The sequence below is a fragment of the Lutjanus erythropterus genome, chromosome 22 (genome assembly GCF_056507025.1).
Source record: "Lutjanus erythropterus isolate fLutEry1 chromosome 22, fLutEry1.hap2, whole genome shotgun sequence".
NCBI lineage: Eukaryota > Metazoa > Chordata > Actinopteri > Lutjaniformes > Lutjanidae > Lutjanus > Lutjanus erythropterus.
The window spans coordinates 10,076,608-10,096,414 of NC_139338.1; the positions used below are offsets into that span (position 1 = coordinate 10,076,608).

General features: G+C 39.6%; 2 protein-coding genes across 2 annotated transcripts in view; one reads left to right on the forward strand and one right to left on the reverse strand.

The window, feature by feature from the left end:
* The window catches only part of irag2 (inositol 1,4,5-triphosphate receptor associated 2), a 45,864-nt gene extending 39,399 nt beyond the window's left edge, over positions 1-6,465 (reverse strand). Inside the window, exons 1-3 of the mRNA XM_084710556.1 lie at positions 6,115-6,465; positions 1,823-2,565; positions 700-810 (exon numbers count right to left, since the gene is read on the reverse strand). Coding sequence (XP_084566682.1) covers positions 700-810; positions 1,823-2,510 — 799 coding nt within the window. The 5' untranslated portion in view covers positions 2,511-2,565; positions 6,115-6,465. The remainder of the gene's footprint in view (positions 1-699; positions 811-1,822; positions 2,566-6,114) is intronic.
* bcat1 (branched chain amino-acid transaminase 1, cytosolic) lies at positions 5,228-17,364 on the forward strand. Its single transcript, XM_084710555.1, has 11 exons — positions 5,228-5,327; positions 5,944-6,000; positions 9,243-9,437; positions 10,061-10,171; positions 10,306-10,425; positions 10,530-10,690; positions 11,607-11,749; positions 11,959-12,044; positions 12,144-12,284; positions 13,158-13,232; positions 16,814-17,364. The coding sequence occupies exons 2-11, from the start codon at positions 5,971-5,973 to the stop codon at positions 16,850-16,852; spliced, it is 1,101 nt and encodes a 366-aa protein (XP_084566681.1). The 5' UTR covers positions 5,228-5,327; positions 5,944-5,970; the 3' UTR covers positions 16,853-17,364.
* Positions 17,365-19,807: the final 2,443 nt, after the last annotated feature.

Below are 19,807 nucleotides of genomic sequence, written 5' to 3' on the forward strand. Positions count from 1 at the left end.
GCCGGGGAGAAGTATGTCTGGAATACCCTGCTCAACTGCGACTGCTTTCCAAATAAGCGGAGGAGAGATTGATGAATACTTTCTCACTAAAAATCCACCACTGGCAAAGCTCCACGTACCACATCTACAACTATCTTCATATGTTAATGTATGGCACTCTTCTCCAGAACATCCATGAAAAAAAGAATCTCACTGATGTAGATTAAAAACATGAATATGCAAAAAAAATGTGTTGTACAAACAACGGGAAAGACTGCAATCAGAACAAAAATCTTAATCTTCTTCTTCAAAAAACAAATCACAAAAAAAACTCCTTTAAAGATTTGACATCCCATACCCCTGCTGCAAAAGATGGTCCACTCCAGAAAAGCGTTTAAAATGTTGATAAAACACACAAGTCTCTGAACAGATAAGAAAACTTGAAAGTTACAGCGATAAAATGGAGGAAAATGTTGTCAATGCTAGGAGGCACAGGAGACAACACTGATATTGTAAAACTATTGGACCCCAAGCCGACGAGCACTGCCTTCTTAACAGATAAACACACTGTTATGTTGCTTTCAATGACAGGTCATAATTTATAATTAGGCAACTGTATTCAGCTTGCTGGAAGACTGGTATGCGCATGACCCAATCATTAATGACCGTGCAAGAGTGTGTGTTTGTGTGTCTGTGTGTGTTTGAGTGGCCATACTGTACCTCGGCGCTGGGTGTCACAAGCATGGAAGATTGTATCAAGCAGATTCTCCTCACAGATGAGACTGATTTCTGCCATATTCTCCTTCCTATTTTCAGATGCCAGTGATGATCCTGAGCATGAACACACAGACACAGACACAGACACAGACAGACACACACACACACACACACACACACACCAAACAGAGTGTGCTTAACTGTGTAGCAAAGCAAGCACATGACACAATTTCCTTTAGGCACAGCAACAATTGTATTGGTATGATGGCCTGACACACCAGTCATTACAAAGTTACATAAGGCAAGTTAGTTTGGGGCTACGACTACAAAATAACCAGCCACTGGGCCCCCATTAAGCCTTGTTCCTCTTCCCAACCTCATCCCAGATTTGCTATGTGGTAACTTTATTAAATATGTTTTAATTTTAGAGATATGGAACATGTAAGCACAATACTGAAAGAATGTAGGTTCTGGCACAAAACAGACAGGACGGCAGCCACCTTAAGGCTTTTATCAATTTTGACTTTAAAAAAAACAAAAACTAGATGCCTGGAGTTCCCGTGGCAGCTGGAGTTCTGAAAACCTTGGGAAATCGTTTATTTTGGCTTGTTGGCAATCCAGCCTCGCTGTAGTCCAAATTTTTTCTATTTGTATGACTAGCCTTGTCAGCACCAGTTTTCCTCCTGTGGAGGTAAACAGACTGTTTTCTTTTAGTTTAGTGGTTTTTTTAAGCCTTTGTCCCTTTAAGTTAATTTGTAGTAAGTCTGTTTATTTTCCCCTTTTATAAAGTGACTGCATTTCCTCTTTTTGTTCTCATTACCTCCACCAAGGATGCTATTTGCCATTAGTTTGTTTGATTATGATTACTTCATATCACAATCCACATTCATGGGCACCAATAATCCTCAAGGGTAGCCTACACATTTAGTTGCTCAAACTACATACAGAAAGCCGTTGTTACAGAGCACTGGTTTTCATGGAAGAACCAACACACTGGTGGCTATGGAGATGTAAATATACACACATGCAACTAATTATCTTCTCACTCACATCCAAATGTGAATGGTCTGTAATTAACTCCAGAGATGTTAAATGTTTAAGATGGTCAGCAGCCATTCTTTCCTACCTCCATCTCCCATGGACAGTCTTTTCACAACCAGAGCTGGGTAAGGCAGCTCACATTCGGATGAGTTTCCCATCTCTGAGCAGAAGTTGAGGTTGTAGGAGAGGGTGCCATTGTTTGGGGTGAAGGTGCGAGACAGAGGCGGGCTCCTGCACGGCATCTCGCTCTCAGGCTGCGCCGAATGCGGCCCTCGTGTGAATGTAAAGTAAGGTGAGTCTTTGGACTGCCCCGTGGGTGTTGAACAATACCTCTGCCATGTCTTAAATTGCTTCAAGTCACTCCCATCAGCACCTCTCCTCTCTCCCAGGGTGCTAGTGATGGTGTAAGTGACGTTAGCTGGCGTGGGGGGGTTGCATGCTGGGGTGGAGGGGATAGACAGAGGAACAGAGGGTCCCAGGCTGGTCCTCTGGGAAGCTGCAGAGCTCGGCATACCCATTCCTTTACCCTTCTCCTTCACTCTCTCCCTCCCTCTCTCCCCCTCGTCTCTACGGAGGGCGCTTTTCTTCAGGATGGCCTCCAGGTTGTGCCTGAGGCCGCACTGTGGGCTGTCGTAACTGCTGGATGAGAGTTTCGGGATCTGGAATGGTGAATTGGGCTCTCGATCACCACGCCACTGAATGGTCTGCAGTTTGCGACAGATGCTGTCCACAGGGTTGTGGCGACGATTGGGCTGGGGCGTGTAATAGTCCATGCTGCTGATTGCAGGGCTGCAGTACTGGCTTCCTTGCTCGAGGAGAGGCTGAAGTCTGAGGAGAGAGGGATAGAAAATACTTTATTTGCATGCAAAGTTGGTAAAATAAACTCACATCAGTTTCATTTATATAGCACCAAGCAGGGGCGGCTCTAGAGGGGTGGCATCAGGTGGCAGTTGCCACCCCTAAAAACTGCCTTGCCACCTCAGCTGCCACCCTGGTTTTGGACTGTTCTTTTTCAGAATATATATACAAGAAACGTTGTGGCTGGATGGAAATTTACCAAGACTGAAACTCTAAAGTCTAAGTGCAAGTGAATGCAGCACAAAATGACACTCTGACACATAATTTAATGACCTATTCTGGCCACATTTTAGACTAGGTGATGATATGTGGAAAAGTCTTTCAAGATATGAAAATACAACAATTTATTGCTTTTTAATTGCCACCTTTAGATATTCCTATTCAATGGCTTGCTCAAGTGCCACAATAATATTTTCATTTGGAGGCTTTTCCAAGCAAATATTGATATTTGTTATTGTTTGCAATTAAATGAGTTTTTTTTTTTTTTGCTACCTCTTAAAGTCTCCATGCCACCTCTTGCAACCCCATGAATCTCTCCCTTGATCCGCCCCAGGCACCAAATCATAACAGAAGTTATCTCAGGGCGTTTTTTCATATACAACAGGTCTGGACTGTACCCTTAATAATATAACTTACAGAGAACTAATAGTTCCCACAAAGAGCAAACACCTTGAGTGGAACCAGACTCTATGATCAGCAACCATCTGCCATGACAAAAATAAAGACAAAAGAACGTAAAAATATAAAAACACTGAGAAACCCAGTGTTATTCTGCTGGTAGGTGACCAAAAATGTATAGTGTAATGATAGCTGGCAGAAATAGGACCAAGTAATTGTTCTGCAAATCACAAGTAAGTCTTACAAGTCAAGTCCTAGGTCAAGGTCCAAGTAATGCCATTTTAACAAGAGGACCTCGACATACTGTTCTTTGTACAACTTCCAGTGTCAAATGAAGATGTTTTGTCAACATTTGTGATTTTTTAATCCTGCTCGTTTTGCATACTGCAAACTGTCATTTTGTTGACTGCAAAGCAATTTTTGTACATGAACTAAATTATCTTTGGTATGACGTTTACACTAGTTCTTCATGTTTCTCTTCTGCATCTTTCTCTCCTGCGTCTGACTGTTCAAAGGGGATCTGTCAACCTGCTGAGAGTGATAATTAAAGTGATAATGTTAGTTGATTCAGGAAATTGAGGGAAATTAATTTATTTGTGGCATACTTTTTATAAACAACATTCTTCTTAATCTTTGGGCTGGGGGAAAGACATCAAGCATCTTCAAGTCAAAAGGGTCACATCCAAGTGAGGTCATCGATGTTTGAGTCCAAGTCTAGTTGCAAGTCTTTTTTGACTGTCAAGTCATCAAATTTCTGACTGGAGAGTCCACACATCTGATAACTGGCACATTCAGCCTATGAAGGAATGTTTTCCCTGATTGTTCCAAGATTCAGAGGCCATCATAAACAGGAAGGGGGAAAAAAGAGGGATAGATTAGGTATCAAAGTAAGCTCCTTAATCACACAAACAGCTAGACCAAACTACCTAAATTAAATTATGATCGTATAATCCATGGAAGTTACAGTGCATGCAAATCCACAAGTCTCAATTTAAATCCTGGCTTGGGAATGTGGAAAGACTTAAGAAAATGTGTCTAAATTAAAAGCATCACCTACTTAGGCTCCAAGTGTGCATACTAAACTAATTAATTCAAGACTAACAAACGCAATCATATCGATATCAGTAAATTTCTATATTACAATTTCAATACAGTATATTTGAAGGATAAGGTACTCTTTATCGACACATAAGCAATACAAATGCATTAAATGTCTTAGAAAGCCAGAGCTGCAGTATCCACACTACCAGGAACGTTCATTTTTTTTTCCCGTCAGGCTCGAGCGCACATTTATGTCCACACAAACACATGCACTTGACCACCATGACTAAATAAAACCCACCTCCTGTTTTTACTCTCCCAAAAAGCCTTTGTTTGACAGCGGGATGCAGATTTATGTCACCTTTTTTCTGCTTGTACGAGCAAAGATCCACGACGAAATGTTTGTTTGTCCAACTGTCCAGTCACACACAGAGAGCACGCGCGCACAGGTAGTGAGAAGCTGAGCGCACGCGACAAGAAAGAGTTAAAACGTCCGTGGGTGTTCACTACCACAAAAATGAGGCAGCACCCCCTCCATGCGGTCTGAAGGTGACACAGCACCCATCATGACAAGGTACAACTTTATATTTATGGAGCTGTAAGTTTTGAAAGTCGAATAAATTAATAAATTGCTTTGAGTTTGTTTCTAAGCAAAAAAGCTATTGAGTTACTCCACTGAATCGGCAGAATTTGCATTTTACATTTCAAAATTAAATACACACTTTTCATGCATTTTCAAGCATTTAATGTCATGTTGACAGCAAAGTCACCGATTCTGTCAAATGACCCTACTTCTCGCCACACCCAGAGGAAGTTAGACTACATGTTATAATCTAAAATAGAGCTACGAAGCTCCTATTGTGTTTAATACTAGCTAAGTGTCACCGCAGCAAAGGTGTTGAAATATTAATTGGATTGATTTGGATGTTTGGTGTCATGACAACAGAATAATGGGACTGGTTTCAACCTGAGCAATCATTAAGCGGTTTAGCAGGGAGGACCTGAACGTGCACCACCTGGTTTAAATTTCATCCCAGCAACCTTTGGGCCAGACGTCTTCTCCTGCTCTGAAGGTAACTTACACTACAATATTGACAACTAACTAGTCTGCATGAATGTTGAGGCTAAATATTGGTGATACAGGTTGTTACTTAATCTGGCAGTAAGTGTAAGTAATGTAAGTAATGTAAGTAATGTTAATGTTCTGTATTAAAATACAGAGACGTTTTTGGACACATAGACCTGTTTACATCCACTGTGTGGCCTGTATGTGAAGCCACATTTTTGGTTGTGAGGCCAGTAATGTACAGAAATGCTATCACAAGGCCTTTTTCTGATAACAGCTGCATTTAATATAAGAATGTACAGTTATTCATTATACAGTGTGATGGTTAACATAACTGTTGATACAGTGAGGCCAAAAACCTCAGGAAAAGGGTTCTATTGATATGAATTGAGTTTGCTGTATTTTGTTCTGAGAAAATATTTTGTGATTATGTGTTAGTTAATGTGAAGTTGGAATGGAACCTGGTTAGTTTTTCTTGTTCAGCAGGTTATTCCCCTCCTGTGACACCGTCCTTATGCAATGCTAACACATTTATATGCACTTTTTATGACATGTTTGTTTGTTTGTTGCACATTTGAAGTCCCCTTTTCACTTATTGTTAAAATGTTTTTGATTGTTTTCAGGAAAGCAGCTATAGTTACACCACCCCAATGGCTGACAGCAACATTCCAAGTTTTAAGGTATTAAAACAAATTATTCTGGCTGCTTTGTTAATAGAATGGATGGTATACCAAACTTCAGTAATGTCAGTAAAGGTCACCCTCTATGTACCATTATCATTCAAGAGCACCTACCCTCAGTAGCTGCTCCACCTGCAGCATCTTGATGATTCCTTGGCTTCCTGACCCTTAAAAATCCCCCCTGTTGCTCCTCATAGAAGATACGCCAGCGCTGCCTCTTGTCCTCATGTTGCCAAGAGCAGCACTGAAAGGGTCTTGAGAGCCACAGTCATCCAACAGTGTTCTTATTGTGACACCAAAACACATGAAAAACTGATCCAATGGATATTCCAGCACTTGGAAAAGTCCACTTGCTGTCAGCCTGTGCAAGCTTTTTCTAAGGATTTAGCTCTCGACTCATCCATGTTGTCGCCATTTCTGAGGGCAAGGACAGAATGTGTCCACTCCCGTGCTCGTCCTCCTCGTCTTCCTCCTGGTGCAGCCTGCTCAGCAGAATCCACTTTCCCAGCTCACACTAAGTAGCTGGAGCTTTGCTTGTTTTCTGACCCTGAACGCCTGAGCAGACAGCAGGCTCAGGTAGAGATTAGAGTGGACATTTGTAGACACACACACACACACACACAGAGACACACACTCACATGGATGAGAGTTTTTTGGTTTGGAGAATGTAGATAAAATAAAGACACATTTTAAAAAAGGAAAAGTAAACAATAAAACAGCAAGTGCATTAGCATGCATATTAGAGTTGCAACGATTAGTTTGCAATTAGTTGTCAACTATGTAATTAATTGCCCATTATTTTGAGAACTGATTAATTGTTAATTCATTAGTTTTGAGAGAGAAAATGTAGAAATTCTCTTTGGGTTGTGGACAAAACAAGACATTTGAGGACATCACTTTGGGCTTTAAAAAAGATGATGATCAACATTTCCCACCATTTTCTGACATTTCATGGACCAAACAACTACTTGATTAATCAATAATGAAAATAATTATTAGTTGCCAATTTGGTGTATCTAGATATTTGATGTAACAAAAATAATCAGAGACAAATATAAAAAGTATAGTGAAAAAATGCATTACTCTAACCACTTTCACACAGCATTATTGTTCTGTGGTTGCGCGCCACATTCCAGTACTGTAATCTGGGATTATGCCGCAAGCAACCTTCTGCAGCAGACTGGAGGGGAGAAGAGTGCGTCTAATCCCAGACAACTCAACAGATAACTCTCTGAATGGCAGACTAGGAAGAGGTTTCTCTTTAAAAGAAAGATCGCATAACTCGGCCTTGCAGAACAGCAGGAAAAGACAGCACTCGTTCTTGATAAATATGACACATATTTCTCAACCTGCTGTTCCTGTCGCACCATATATGCAGTATGGGGACATAATGGACCCAGACACTGATGACTCAAATTTAAGGCCTTTCAATGCTAACGTGATGCTATTCTATGCTGTATCCAACTATAGCCTTTGACTTCTAAATGGGATTATTCAGAGACACAGCTTCAAAGCAGGTTTCCAGTATCTCCCTGTTTGTGTTCTTTATGTTTTTGCCCATTCGTGTTTCTGTGTCGCTGGTTTGGGGGCTGGTTTTGCAGAAGTGTGGTCACTGAGAAGTGAACTGTTGGCCAAATACAAATTAAAAACCACTGGAATTAGGAAATGCATTTCCTGCTGGCACCTGAAATTTAAGAGTTGGAAGCCTAGATGAAATACATTGCTGACAAAATGAGAGGCTAAACTGTAATGTTATCAAAGCTATAAGATGAAATGAATTGCCTTAATAAGAAGGGATTTGCATTATTATCAGACAGATGAACTGCCCTGGAGAGCTCTGGAGAGCTGAAACGTATGTCCTGAAATTAAGGAGGCAGAACTAAAAGACAAAATGCATTGATTGCGAGCATGTTATATACAGAAAATAATTGAAAAATAGGGATGTAACAATACAAAAATGTCGAAGTGCAATAATACCACAATAAAAAGCCCATGATGTGGGGCAACGCTGCGGCTCAGTTGGTAGAGCATGTGCCTCATGTGCTGGAGCTGCCGCTCTTCTGCAGTGGCTGCTGGCTTGACTCCCACCTGTGGCCGATTTGCTGCATGTCATCCCATTTCCTGGCATATTTTCAGCTGCTTCTATCAAATGAGGCACGAATGCCCAAAGAATAACCTTAAAAGAAGTCCTTGATACAATATATAACACAATATTAATGAAAAAAGTGATGTGTTGAATAGATAATAAATTGGATGAGTACAGATTATTTCTTTTAACTTAAAGTGCTTCTGCTTTCAGTCTTTAGCAAAATGAAATAAAAGTAGCAAGCCATGATATTAGCATGTGCAAAAAAAAAAGGCATGAATTATCTTTGGCAATGAATGTTTGAATTCTGTTCAATTGCAAATCAAAAATAATGCAGTAGTTGGTGGCAGTCCATTGCTACTATTAAAATAGAAATAATTAACCATGTAATATCACAGTAGATATCATAATGGCCCAGTTTGTATTGTGATATTCATACATTGTATATTGTTACATCCCTATTGACAAATGAGTGTCGAAAACGAAGCACTAGGATAGACTGATGTTCAGTTGCTGTCAGATATTGAAAGTACAGATTTACACATACTAAACAACTCTAAGTTAAAAATGTACCCAGTGTAGGGTCAATGTATCACAATGTATCACCAATGCAATAATTGAGTTAACAAGTACAAAACAGCTCCTCTGTGGGCTGACTTTCTATCCATTGACCATTGAATGTGGGTGTTTTGTTTAAACTTTTCCATCAAAAATATGATGCAGTATTGAGTTATTAGTTTTGTATGAAATTGTTTCATCTTTGAGTGACACTTGCAAGGTTATATTTCTATATAATACAATTTCTTGTGTAGAATTATTCTCTGACATGTATATATAATTATATATCAGTATCTTTGCATGGATTCAGAAGTGAGGATTGCAAACAAAGATAATATGTCTATGATTTGAAAATGACAAGGTGTAATAGAAGTGTTATGTAGCCACATATAAAAAGCATAAGTAAACAAATTGATGAAGAAGATGGTGAGATTTCTGAAAGCTGTAAGGGAGCACTTTTCCTTTACAGGTGATCAGTTGGTGAAATGTGAATACAGTGCTCCTTGAATGTAAAGGTCAATGCATGGATTCTTCATAAAACAGATTCAGATTCATTGTAAAACTGTTTTCTCTGCTGCTCTGTTATGTGTTTTTTAAGGCAGCTGACCTGGTTATCCAGCTGTCCTCCAACCCAAAGGCTAAACCAGATGTGTTCGCCTTCGGGACTGTCTTCACTGACCACATGCTGACCATAGAGTGGAGTGCGACAGAGGGCTGGCAGGCTCCACTCATCAAGCCCTTTGGGAACCTGTCAGTCCACCCGGCCTGTTCATCACTACACTACGGCATACAGGTATACCTCCCAGGAAGTACTCAAACTTTTTTTTTTGAACCTTTGTTTTTTACCTTTTCTTAGCTAAAATGGATATAATATTTTGTCTTATGCTAGGTTCTGTCAAGAACTGACGTAGCAGTACAAGGATTTTAGTCAGGATGGGACAAAATAAAAGCCTGCATGAGGGTTTCATCATATTCGATACCCAAAAAGATCTAGCTTGTTATGGCAAAGATAAAACAATATTTCATAATGCAGCATGCTTGCTCAACACTTTTTAAAATTGTAAGTATTTAAAACATAATATCATATTACACCAAATGTATAAATTATGTTTAAATACACAGAAACCCAACAAAACTAAAGAAAGGGAAACATGAGTTTTTTAATGGTATGGGTATCACAGTGTAGAAGGTATTTATCATTCCAGTTTGATATTTACTACTACTACTATTTACTAAAAGATCCTTTCACCATACTTTTTATGCTATGATTGATTGATGATGACCTCAAGGTCACTCTTGTTTAAGTGCTAATTTAGCATTTAGCATTGAGTTTAGTGCTTTTCAGAATTTTTCACTGTGACACAGTATTGTTTTTCTTTCCTTTATGTTGTATTTCTTTTCCTCTCTTCTCTTCAGCTCTTTGAAGGGTTGAAGGCATACCGTGGGGATGACAACCGACTGCGTCTCTTCAGACCGATGCTCAACATGAACCGCATGTCCAACTCTGCTAAGAGAGCCTGTTTGCCTGTAAGATGGATGGATGGATGGATGGATGGATGGATGGACAGATAGATGACAGTGACAACATTTTCTTTTCTTTTCTCACACTCAGCCTCTACTCTTCTTATATTTCTCTTCCTCCACCTTTCTCCTTCCTCCAGGCCTTTGATCACTCCGAGTTGCTCGAGTGCATCAGGCGACTGGTAGAGATTGACCAGGACTGGGTTCCTCACTCAGACTCAGCAGGTCTTTACATCAGACCAACATTTATTAGCACTGAGGTAAGCAGGATCGTTAAGTTCTGCAATAATTTTGAAGCTTTATGTTTTTTTTATTAAATGAAATTTAATATATATTGCTATGTGTTTATGTGTTGCTATGGTAGCCCTCTCTGGGTGTGAAGAAGCCCTCTCGTGCCTTGCTATATGTGATCTTGTCTCAAGCGGGCCCTTACTTCAGCAATGGGGCGGAGGCTCTCTCCTTGTGGGCTGACCCGAAATACACGCGTGCCTGGAAAGGAGGAACTGGAGACTGCAAGATGGGAGGGTGGGTAGACACGCACTGTGTGCATGTTTTAGGTTTTAGCCACTGGTTATGAATGCACTCCACTCCAATATGTGGGTGCTGAATACTTGAAGGTTCAGGGTTTTCTATTCATGGCAACTCACCTCTTTAAATTATATTGAGGATGTGCCCTCCTTGAGTGACAGGTGGGTGCCATTTCAGGTGGCTAGCTGCTAGGTAGCTGCTTCATGCAGCCGGTCTCTTTACTCATGTTTGGGTTAGCCAACGGTTAGCCATGGTTAGGCATTTCCAAAATAACAACAGCCACAGCTTCACATTGGCTCTTCAGAAACCTGTGGGTGACATCACAGAAACTATGTCCATGTTTTATACTGTCTATGGTTTCTACAGCAGCCCAGAATGGATAAACAAAACACTGTGCCTTTCGTGTTTTTTGTGAGTTTCATGGCCATCGTTGGAAAAGGAAGGTGGGGACAGCTTTAATAAGTTGGTTGCAATCTGAAACTTCACTGCTAGATGCCACTAAATTCTACACACTAGTCCTTTAAATACAAGTGCAGAAAGATCTTCAGCACTACAGCCCTCCATTTGTGGTTTGATTCATTATTGATGATATCCATGCTGTTTCTGTTATGAAATCAGTGATGCTGTTTAGTTTTATATAATATAATTTAAACGTTCATGAAGGTAAGTGTAAGGTGCAGACCAATCAAGCATTTAACAGATCTGTCCCTAACACAAAATATTCTTGTGTCCATGCACAAATTTCACTGCAGGGAGAGACAGGAGGAGGAGTGTGTGGGGAGGATAAATAAAATTATCAGTATAGTAAAATATTAACTTTTACTGTACTTTTACTGTACTGTCTTGCAGTTTCATACAGCAGTGTAGGTGCTCAATAAATGATAGTTGAAATTTTTGCTCCGAATTTCTGCAGGAACTATGGATGCTCTTTGTCTGCCCAGTATGAAGCAGTGGATTATGGGTGTCAGCAGGTGTTGTGGCTGTACGGAGACGACCACCAGATCACTGAGGCAGGAACCATGAACATTTTCCTGCACTGGATCAATGAGGATGGAGGTTAGCCACACTACCAGAACCTCTCCTAGGTTATCTTATGTTGTTGGATACAAAAAATGTTTTACAAACATGACCTCTGCTGGCAGTATGATGTCACTACGCCATAATGGCACAATGGCATAATACAGCATCTCCAGTAAACAATTTTTTTTCTTAGTGTTACTTAGCAAGTCTCGTTTTGTTCTATTTATTAATTTATTGTTTCTCAGAGGAAGAACTTGCAACTCCTCCTCTGGATGGCATCATACTCCCAGGTGTGACCCGGCAGAGTGTCCTGGATCTAACCAGGGAATGGGTGAGAAAGACAAAACCATAAAGTTCAACATGCACGGATACATTTTCTAAATTAGGCATCACATTTCCTCTGGTCCTGTCTGCTCTCCTCTGTGCCCAGGGTGAGTTTAAGGTGACAGAGCGCTACCTGACCATGAGCCAGCTGTGCTCTGCTGTGAAGCAGCAGCGGGTCAAAGAGATGTTTGGCTCCGGCACTGCCTGCATGATCTGCCCCATAGGACACATTGTTTACCAGGGAGAGGTAAGAGAGAGCTGCAGAGAAACACATAATGTATGTATCTCAATCTTCACTTCAACATAAAGAAAGCTAATAATAAATAGACCGTATACAATTATACTATTGAAGAATGTTTTCCTCTCTAGTTGAAATTACTAACTACAGTGTGTACCAGAGCTGTAATGATACCAAACACTTATGGTTTGATAATACCGTGATAAAAAGTCAACAAAACAATATTTATCACAATATTAGAAAACAAAGAAAAATGACAACTTTAAAAACTTTGAAATGTCCCCCATTAAATAATAAATCATCAAATCAATTTCATTCTTTTATAAAATAGAATAATAGTAGCCAGCCATGACCTAAGCATGTGCATGAATCGTCTTTGGCACCAAATGCTTAATTATGTATGCACAATTGCAAAACAAAAACAATGCAGCTGTCAGTAGCAGTCCCTTTGTAAAATAAAATAATGAAATAAGAGAGCAAACCATGTAAAACCACAGCTGCCATTCAAAATAACCTTACCACTGCTCTAATCTTCTGCTTCATGATAACTTAAAGGAAATTAGACTTTTCTATCCAGAGCCTCCATTTATTTCAGTTACACTATACAAAACTTGTCTTTATTTGATTAAAAATGTAGTTATCCATGAGTAGTTTTAAAACTTTTAGAAGCTCCGTGCTTTGATGAATGCACCTCATGGTCTCTTGTGAGCGCATGGACAGTTTTTATCTTTAGAAGGTCGTCAGAACCCTGTGGCTTCTTGTTTTAATATCATAATGTATAATGTAACTTAGTGTTCTCTTCAGTCTTGTAATTTATATTGTAGCAAGTAGATTCACAGAGCCGATTAAATTATTAAAATTGTGTGTTGTTGTTTGTTTTAGAACTTGCACATCCCCTGTCAGGAGAAAAACTCACAGCTGACTTCACGGGTAGCGAAAGAACTCACTGATATACAGGTTGGTGGATGCACACACACACACACACACACACACACACACACATCCCACAGATGTTTCCCCTCGTAACAGCTGGTTGAGCATCTGCGTCCTTTACACTCTTGTCACCCTCAGGACTCTATTTTCATGTAGTAATAGGTTACTTTGAATAAAGCATTGGGTGATGTGATTGTAGGAGAAAAATTTGGAACAGCGGCATCCTACAAAATAAAAGAATAAAAGGTGGGAGTGCGAGCGGCAGTGGGACTAAATAACAACAACTTCGATCATTTATGCTTCATCACATGACAGCTGTGTTAATGCTCACATGTCAGGTGGCCAAAAATAAAAAGGCTTCACTGGAAAAAGGCAAATAAATAGATAGAAATATTTCAAGTATGGTTGATGAAAAGAAAAATGTAACAAAAACAAATATTCTCTCCAAATATTAACTTATCATGCATCTACATAATTGCATTACGGGGCTGTTATCTCAGTGATTATTATGTAACTCAATGAGATAAAAGCATTAAGTTGTTTACAAACAAACTCCCATTGGTCCTTATTCATTATACACCTACTGCATGAATTATCTTGCCTGTGAGTACATAATAAGTGAAATACTTTATTAGGTAATGAGTAATGACTTGGTAATATGGCCTACAAACACACCACCTCTTCAGTCTACACAGCACTGCAGGTTTAAACACATTCATAATGTTCTTTGCTGAGGGCTTGATTTGTGTTAATGAGTGTGTTATGTATCGCTGATTTTCTATTATTGTGCTGTGCGATGAGCCTATTATTAGTGGGGATATGAGCTTGTACTGGGAGGAGCCCTCAAAGGGTTGACATCACGATCAGACGGAAAAAGGTCTTGGCAGACTGTATGCCAAATCTTAATTTTGCAAAATGTCAGCCTCTTTAAAGGTTTGATTGTCTCCAAAAGATCAAGTTTCTAAGAAAAATCAGTTGTGCTTGACCTGTAAGTCTTGTATGTCTTCCAGACAGTTGGAAACTGGTGTGCCTCTTTGCTTTAAAAAACACGAGGCAATTAAACGAGCAATTTTAAAAGTCATACTTAACAAACAAGCGTATTCTTTCCAGTCATGAGTCAAAACAAATGACAACATAAACCGAATAGCTATGTGGCCACATACACGCAATGCAGATTTTTCTCTATTTTTCTGCACGTCATTTGCAGCAGAGCTTACATAAAAACACAAACATCGTCAAGGCAATTGGTCTCTGTCCACCAAACTTCAGCTAAATCGGTAACTTTTTGAGATGCGTTGTTAACAAATACACAGAGATGAAAACCTTATAATCTTTCATTTTCTGAAAGTAGAGAGGGAGACCCCATTAATAACTTGGGGAACCTATTAGCTTTAGTCTTTCTGTTAAGCTGTGGACCCGACTAGCTGTGTTTTGCTGTTGTTAGCCTAGTCTGCCTGACTCATTGATCCTTATCTGACTGAGGTTTTTTGCAAGTGCCAAGTATCAGTAGCCTAACTGTGCATTTTTGTCTTGGATTGCTTGATTTTCCAACTTTTGAAATAATTTTCCAGAACCAAACGAGTTGTTCATGGGTGGATTTGCTAGTTGCAGACAAGCTGGGTCCATAAAACAAAAATTAAACATTAACAACTCACAACTGTGGTTACTTTTCAAATTAGGATTTTATATATAAAAAAAACAAAACAATGAGCTTATGAAATGCAATACAGTGTTAAAAGATTAACAAGAAAAAAGTCTTGTCACTTTTGCGATTGTCTATGAATTGTTAGAAGTTCCGCCAAAGAGACATTTTTCTTTTAAACTTATCTCATAGTTTCATTTGAAGAGAAGAATTTATCCAACATTTCACAGAAAGAAAACAATGACCAAAAGAAATGGCCAAAACATGAATACAGCATTGTTTTTTCTTCTTTCCTACCCCATTAATCATCAAACAACCACCCTAATATTTATTTTTCAACTCTTTGGTAGGGCTCTGGTAACTGTACATAACATACTTAAAACTAGCTGCATCTCGACCAGCTTCAGCAGTCAAATGCTACTCTATCACTCTGTTTTTTCTTGTGTGTACAACTGACAAGCCCTACTTATTCTTATTCTTTAATGCGCAACCTTAAACTGTAGTATTTTTTACATTGTTGTACTAGAATTTTTTCTCAAGAGAAGGATCTGAATAGTTCCTCTGTCGCTGCTTGGATCCATGACTGAACTGGAGGCAGTCATGTCCTTGTTGTTCATGTTCTAGTTATGCAATTGCTTAACAATGAACAAACTGTTTTTAATACACAGTTAAAGTTAAAGATTCCAATTCTGGTGTACCAGTGTTTTCACGAATATTCCTGAGTGGGGCAGAATTAAAGGTCAGTGTGTGCGTGTTTAGTTGTTTTTATGACAAGCTGATTATTTGACTGGTTTTGCGCTGGATGCCCTGCAGGCCTCCATGTCTAAATTATGTGTGACTCTTTCCTGATCTCCTAAACGTCCTCTAAACACTTTGATGAGTTGACATGTCTTATCTCTTCAACTAGTGACTTTTGTCTTCTTTTTCTTACGCTTTGTCTCCTCTGCTCTCTATGCTGTTTTTGTTTCCTGTTGTTTCGTCTTTCTGGTCAGTCTGGGGCAGACAGGCAATTAGCATATCTGCTCTCTCCATCATCCAGGCCTCGTATGCATGCGTGATGCGCTGTTATAAATGTGTTGACCACATCTTGATATCCGATAGCATCTCTGTTCGTCGACAGTGCTTCAGAGCGAGCCAGCTGCCGGGCCTAATGGTGAAGTGTGGAGAGTTGGAGATAGGGGCAAGACAAACTCCTGAATTCTCTCATTAAGCTCGCTGTAATTGCACAAACCCAATTATTGCCTCAGCCTTTTGTGATCTTCAAAGCCAAGATGCTGCAAATGAAGCCTTGAACAAGTGGGAGAGGAGGAGGAGGAAGAAGATTTGTCGGGGGGAGAGGAGCGGAGCAGGGGCGGCAGTGAAGCTTAATGAACAATAAAATCGACAAAACGCTGGAAAACGCTGCGCTCCTTCCGCGGCACTGTTAAATCTGTTGACATTTCATTTGGAGGGAAGCAGTGCGGTGTTATCCCCCCACACACACTCCTCCTCCCGCCCCTCTTGAAGACAACATTGTGCAACAAACAAACGAGTGGTCTGAGGCAGCAGATGAAAGATGGGTTTACTAAGTCGCCCTGCTGTTCCTCTTTCAAGTTAATTAGAAATCACATTCTTTTGTTTCCCCTTCGCAGGCGTTTATTTACTTTCTCACTTCGACCATTAGAACAAATTTGCAACATGAGACACAAATAATTGGATTTGTCTCCGCGGCTGTCACGGATTGGGGAACATTTTGTTTTGATTTTTATTATAGTTCCTTCTCTCTGTTGTGTTGTGTTCTGTTGGTGGCTGAGTTTGCAGATTTGCTTACGGATATTTGATTTCATTTTTTGATTTGTGTTTTGCTCGCAATTAAGCAGCGGCAGAGATGTTTAGTGCTTTAGTGAGTTTTTTTTTTTTTTTTTTACTGCTCGGGCCCCAGGAGGACTCACTTGTAACCTTTTCATGACCTTTGCTCTTACAGTGTGGACGCACACCCAGCAACTGGACCTTCCTGGTGTAGCAGTGATGAAGAAGCCTGGAACAAACTGACACACACACACACAATGACCAGTGTGTGTGTAAGGAGGACATATTATTATGCAACAAACAAAGACATACTGTAAATGTACTTTAATGAGGAAATAATATATGTGCAATATTTGTAGAATAACTGCAACATGCTGGAGAACAGCTCTGCGGCGAGTGTGTCATATCACTTTACCTACTTTAAAACTTTAAATTAATGACAAACACACAACTGTCCAACATAATTAACAAAAGTAGGCTAATGTCTCATGCAATACTGCACAGTAACTTACAGTAACACAGCTATCATGGCTTATTCTGCTGCTTTCTGTCTCCTCTTTACAACCAACATCCAGGGTACAGCTGTGGCTTTAAGAAATGGTATGTGAGATGTTACAAACATGAAGTATGTATGAGTTACAGAGAATTTCACATCACTTGTGTAAGACTTACAAAGCAGCTACAAGGGCACTTGGAGTTTTGTAGTGAACTATATTTTATAATAGTGGAGAAAAGACATTTTTTTAAAGCCCAGTTTTATATAATCCCCAAAAAACTTGTGTAAAACAAATAAAAACAATTTGCAAAAACCTTGACCCATATTCAGTTGAATGCATTATGAAGACAATATATTTAATGTTAAAACTGATTACTTGTATTGTTTATGTAAATATAGACTAGTTCTGAATTTGATGTCTGCAGCATGTTCCAAAAATGGCCAGGGTCATGGTTTCCTCTCTGATACATCACTTTTTTCTTTAAACCCTGCTCCAACACACCTGATTCAGATGATCAGCTCATCATCAAGCCTCTGCAGAAGCCTGACAACAGCCTGATCATTTGAATCAGGTGTGTTGGAGCAGGGAAACATCTAAAACATGCAGGACAGGGGATCTTGAGGACCAGGGTTGGGCACCACTGTCTTAGATGATGAAATTACTACTAATCAAGAATTCTCCTTCCTTACCCAGTCATTATAGTATCTGCTCTTACCAATTGACCTGTTTAACTGTGGAATGTTCCAAACAGGTGTTTCATGAGCTTTGAACTTTAAATATCTTGTCTTTGTGCTGTATTCAATTCAATACAAGATGAAAAGGATGTGTAAATCATTGCATTCTGGTTTTATTTATGTTATACACATTACGTTTACATTACGGTTTTGGAATTGGGGTTGCACAATCTCACTGTTAGATGCCACTAAATCCTATGTACTGGTCCTTTAAGTAAGAACAAACAAATGTAGTGGAAATCCATAAATAAACAAGAATAGTTTTTTCACTACCTTGTGGGACTTGTTTTAAGTCAGAAGTGCTGGACAAACAGCATTCATCAGTCCTGGTTCTGTGGTGTTTGTGTGAACACAGTCTTTTTAGTCAGTGCTGTCAGAGGATTGCAGAACAGTCGTGTCTCTTAATGGTAATATAGCACAAGAAATCTTCTGCTGACCATCACACATTTGCACTCATTGAAAAGGGACCCAAGAAATTTTGTATTGTGATTTCTTTTGTCAAAACCTGCATTTCAGACTAAAAATAGTTCCAGATGCAAAAGAAAAAAAAAGTCCCCCCAAGAGCAGTACTTTTCAAAGGTTCAGGAACTTTAGGGGCGAGCCAGGCTCTGCAGAGACGCTTCCACAATTCTTAATGATGCTGAGGAGTGTTTTCCTGCCACCGTTCAGACACACACACACACTCACACACACACTCATAGAGAACCTGGAACAGAACCAAAGCCATCAGCATAATGGAGTCATAACAGAAAGCCATCAAACCGGAGAGCCCTTGGCTGTTTGGCTCTTCACACACATGTGCACGCTCACACACACACACACACACACACACATGCAACATAAATCAGGATACACTGTACAAGTTTAAAAATGAAAACTCAGGACTTTAAGTTGTGTCCACTGGTAAATTCATGCCTCATTAACTGGGATCTTGTCTATATGTCTGCCTCTCTCTGTCCGCGCAATGGATGCACATGTGTTTGGGTGTGTGTGTGTGTGTATGTGTAAGGGGATGCCCAGTGGCGTGCTGGATGATTTTTGGCTCTTTGTGAAGACAGCTCATTTTGGCGGCAGCTCCTTCCTTGTGTGCAGTGGCACAGCTGGTGTAGAGCCCAGTGAGCGTGCACACACATACACACACACAGAAAACACATACTTCAAAATGCCAAACACTATCTAGCCTGCTTGATCTAGGCCACTGATGAAATCACCACAGCACATATCTCAGTGTCTTATTCTCTGGTCCAGATTCTTCTCCTCTCTATTGTTTGCTTTGCAGCGCTTTTAAATGCTCACAGCTCACAGTTTGTTCAATAATCATTAGCTATAAATGAGTCTCTCAAACTCTTCACTCCATTATTCGCCCACAGGGATCATTAAAGTTACAGCTAATCTAATCTAAATGACATGTCGACAGGTGAGAACACATTGCGGGATTGTTTAAGGGCATGCTGGATCTTAGCTTTACTCAAACCACTCCAGGAACTCTAAACAGCAAATCGGAGCTCTTATTTTATTGATATTTACTTTGAGTCGACAAGTGTTGATTGGAGAGCTGAACAGATGAGCCTCTGAGGCAATAATTCATAACTTAATAAAAGTGTTAAAGTAACTCTGAAGGTGTGAAGTGATGGAAACATTGGACACTGTTGATTTAACAGTCAGAGGTTTTCTTCGGTGTATTTGCCAAAATGTTTGATGCAACGTTAGTGATATTATACACTGTAAAATAAACTGTCTTTAAAAAGTTTCTGTCTGAGCAGCCTTAAAACTTTAAGTTGATTGAATTTGAAAAGAGAAATTCAGGTAATTTTGTAACTATTCAAAACAAGTAAACTAGTCAAATAAACTTGAACATTAATCCAGTTAGAATAGAATGATGACTTCAATTCAATATGCTAAATCCAACAACCGCTTCACTAATGGTTAAAACTATTT

Excerpts from the sequence above, each read along its gene's own strand:
- bcat1 (XM_084710555.1), top strand. The coding sequence starts at position 5,971 with ATGGCTGACAGCAACATTCCAAGTTTTAAG. Across the intron at positions 10,172-10,305 it reads CTAAGAGAGCCTGTTTGCCT|GCCTTTGATCACTCCGAGTT; the intron begins GTAAGATGGATG and ends TCCTTCCTCCAG. Across the intron at positions 10,691-11,606 it reads GGAGACTGCAAGATGGGAGG|GAACTATGGATGCTCTTTGT; the intron begins GTGGGTAGACAC and ends GAATTTCTGCAG.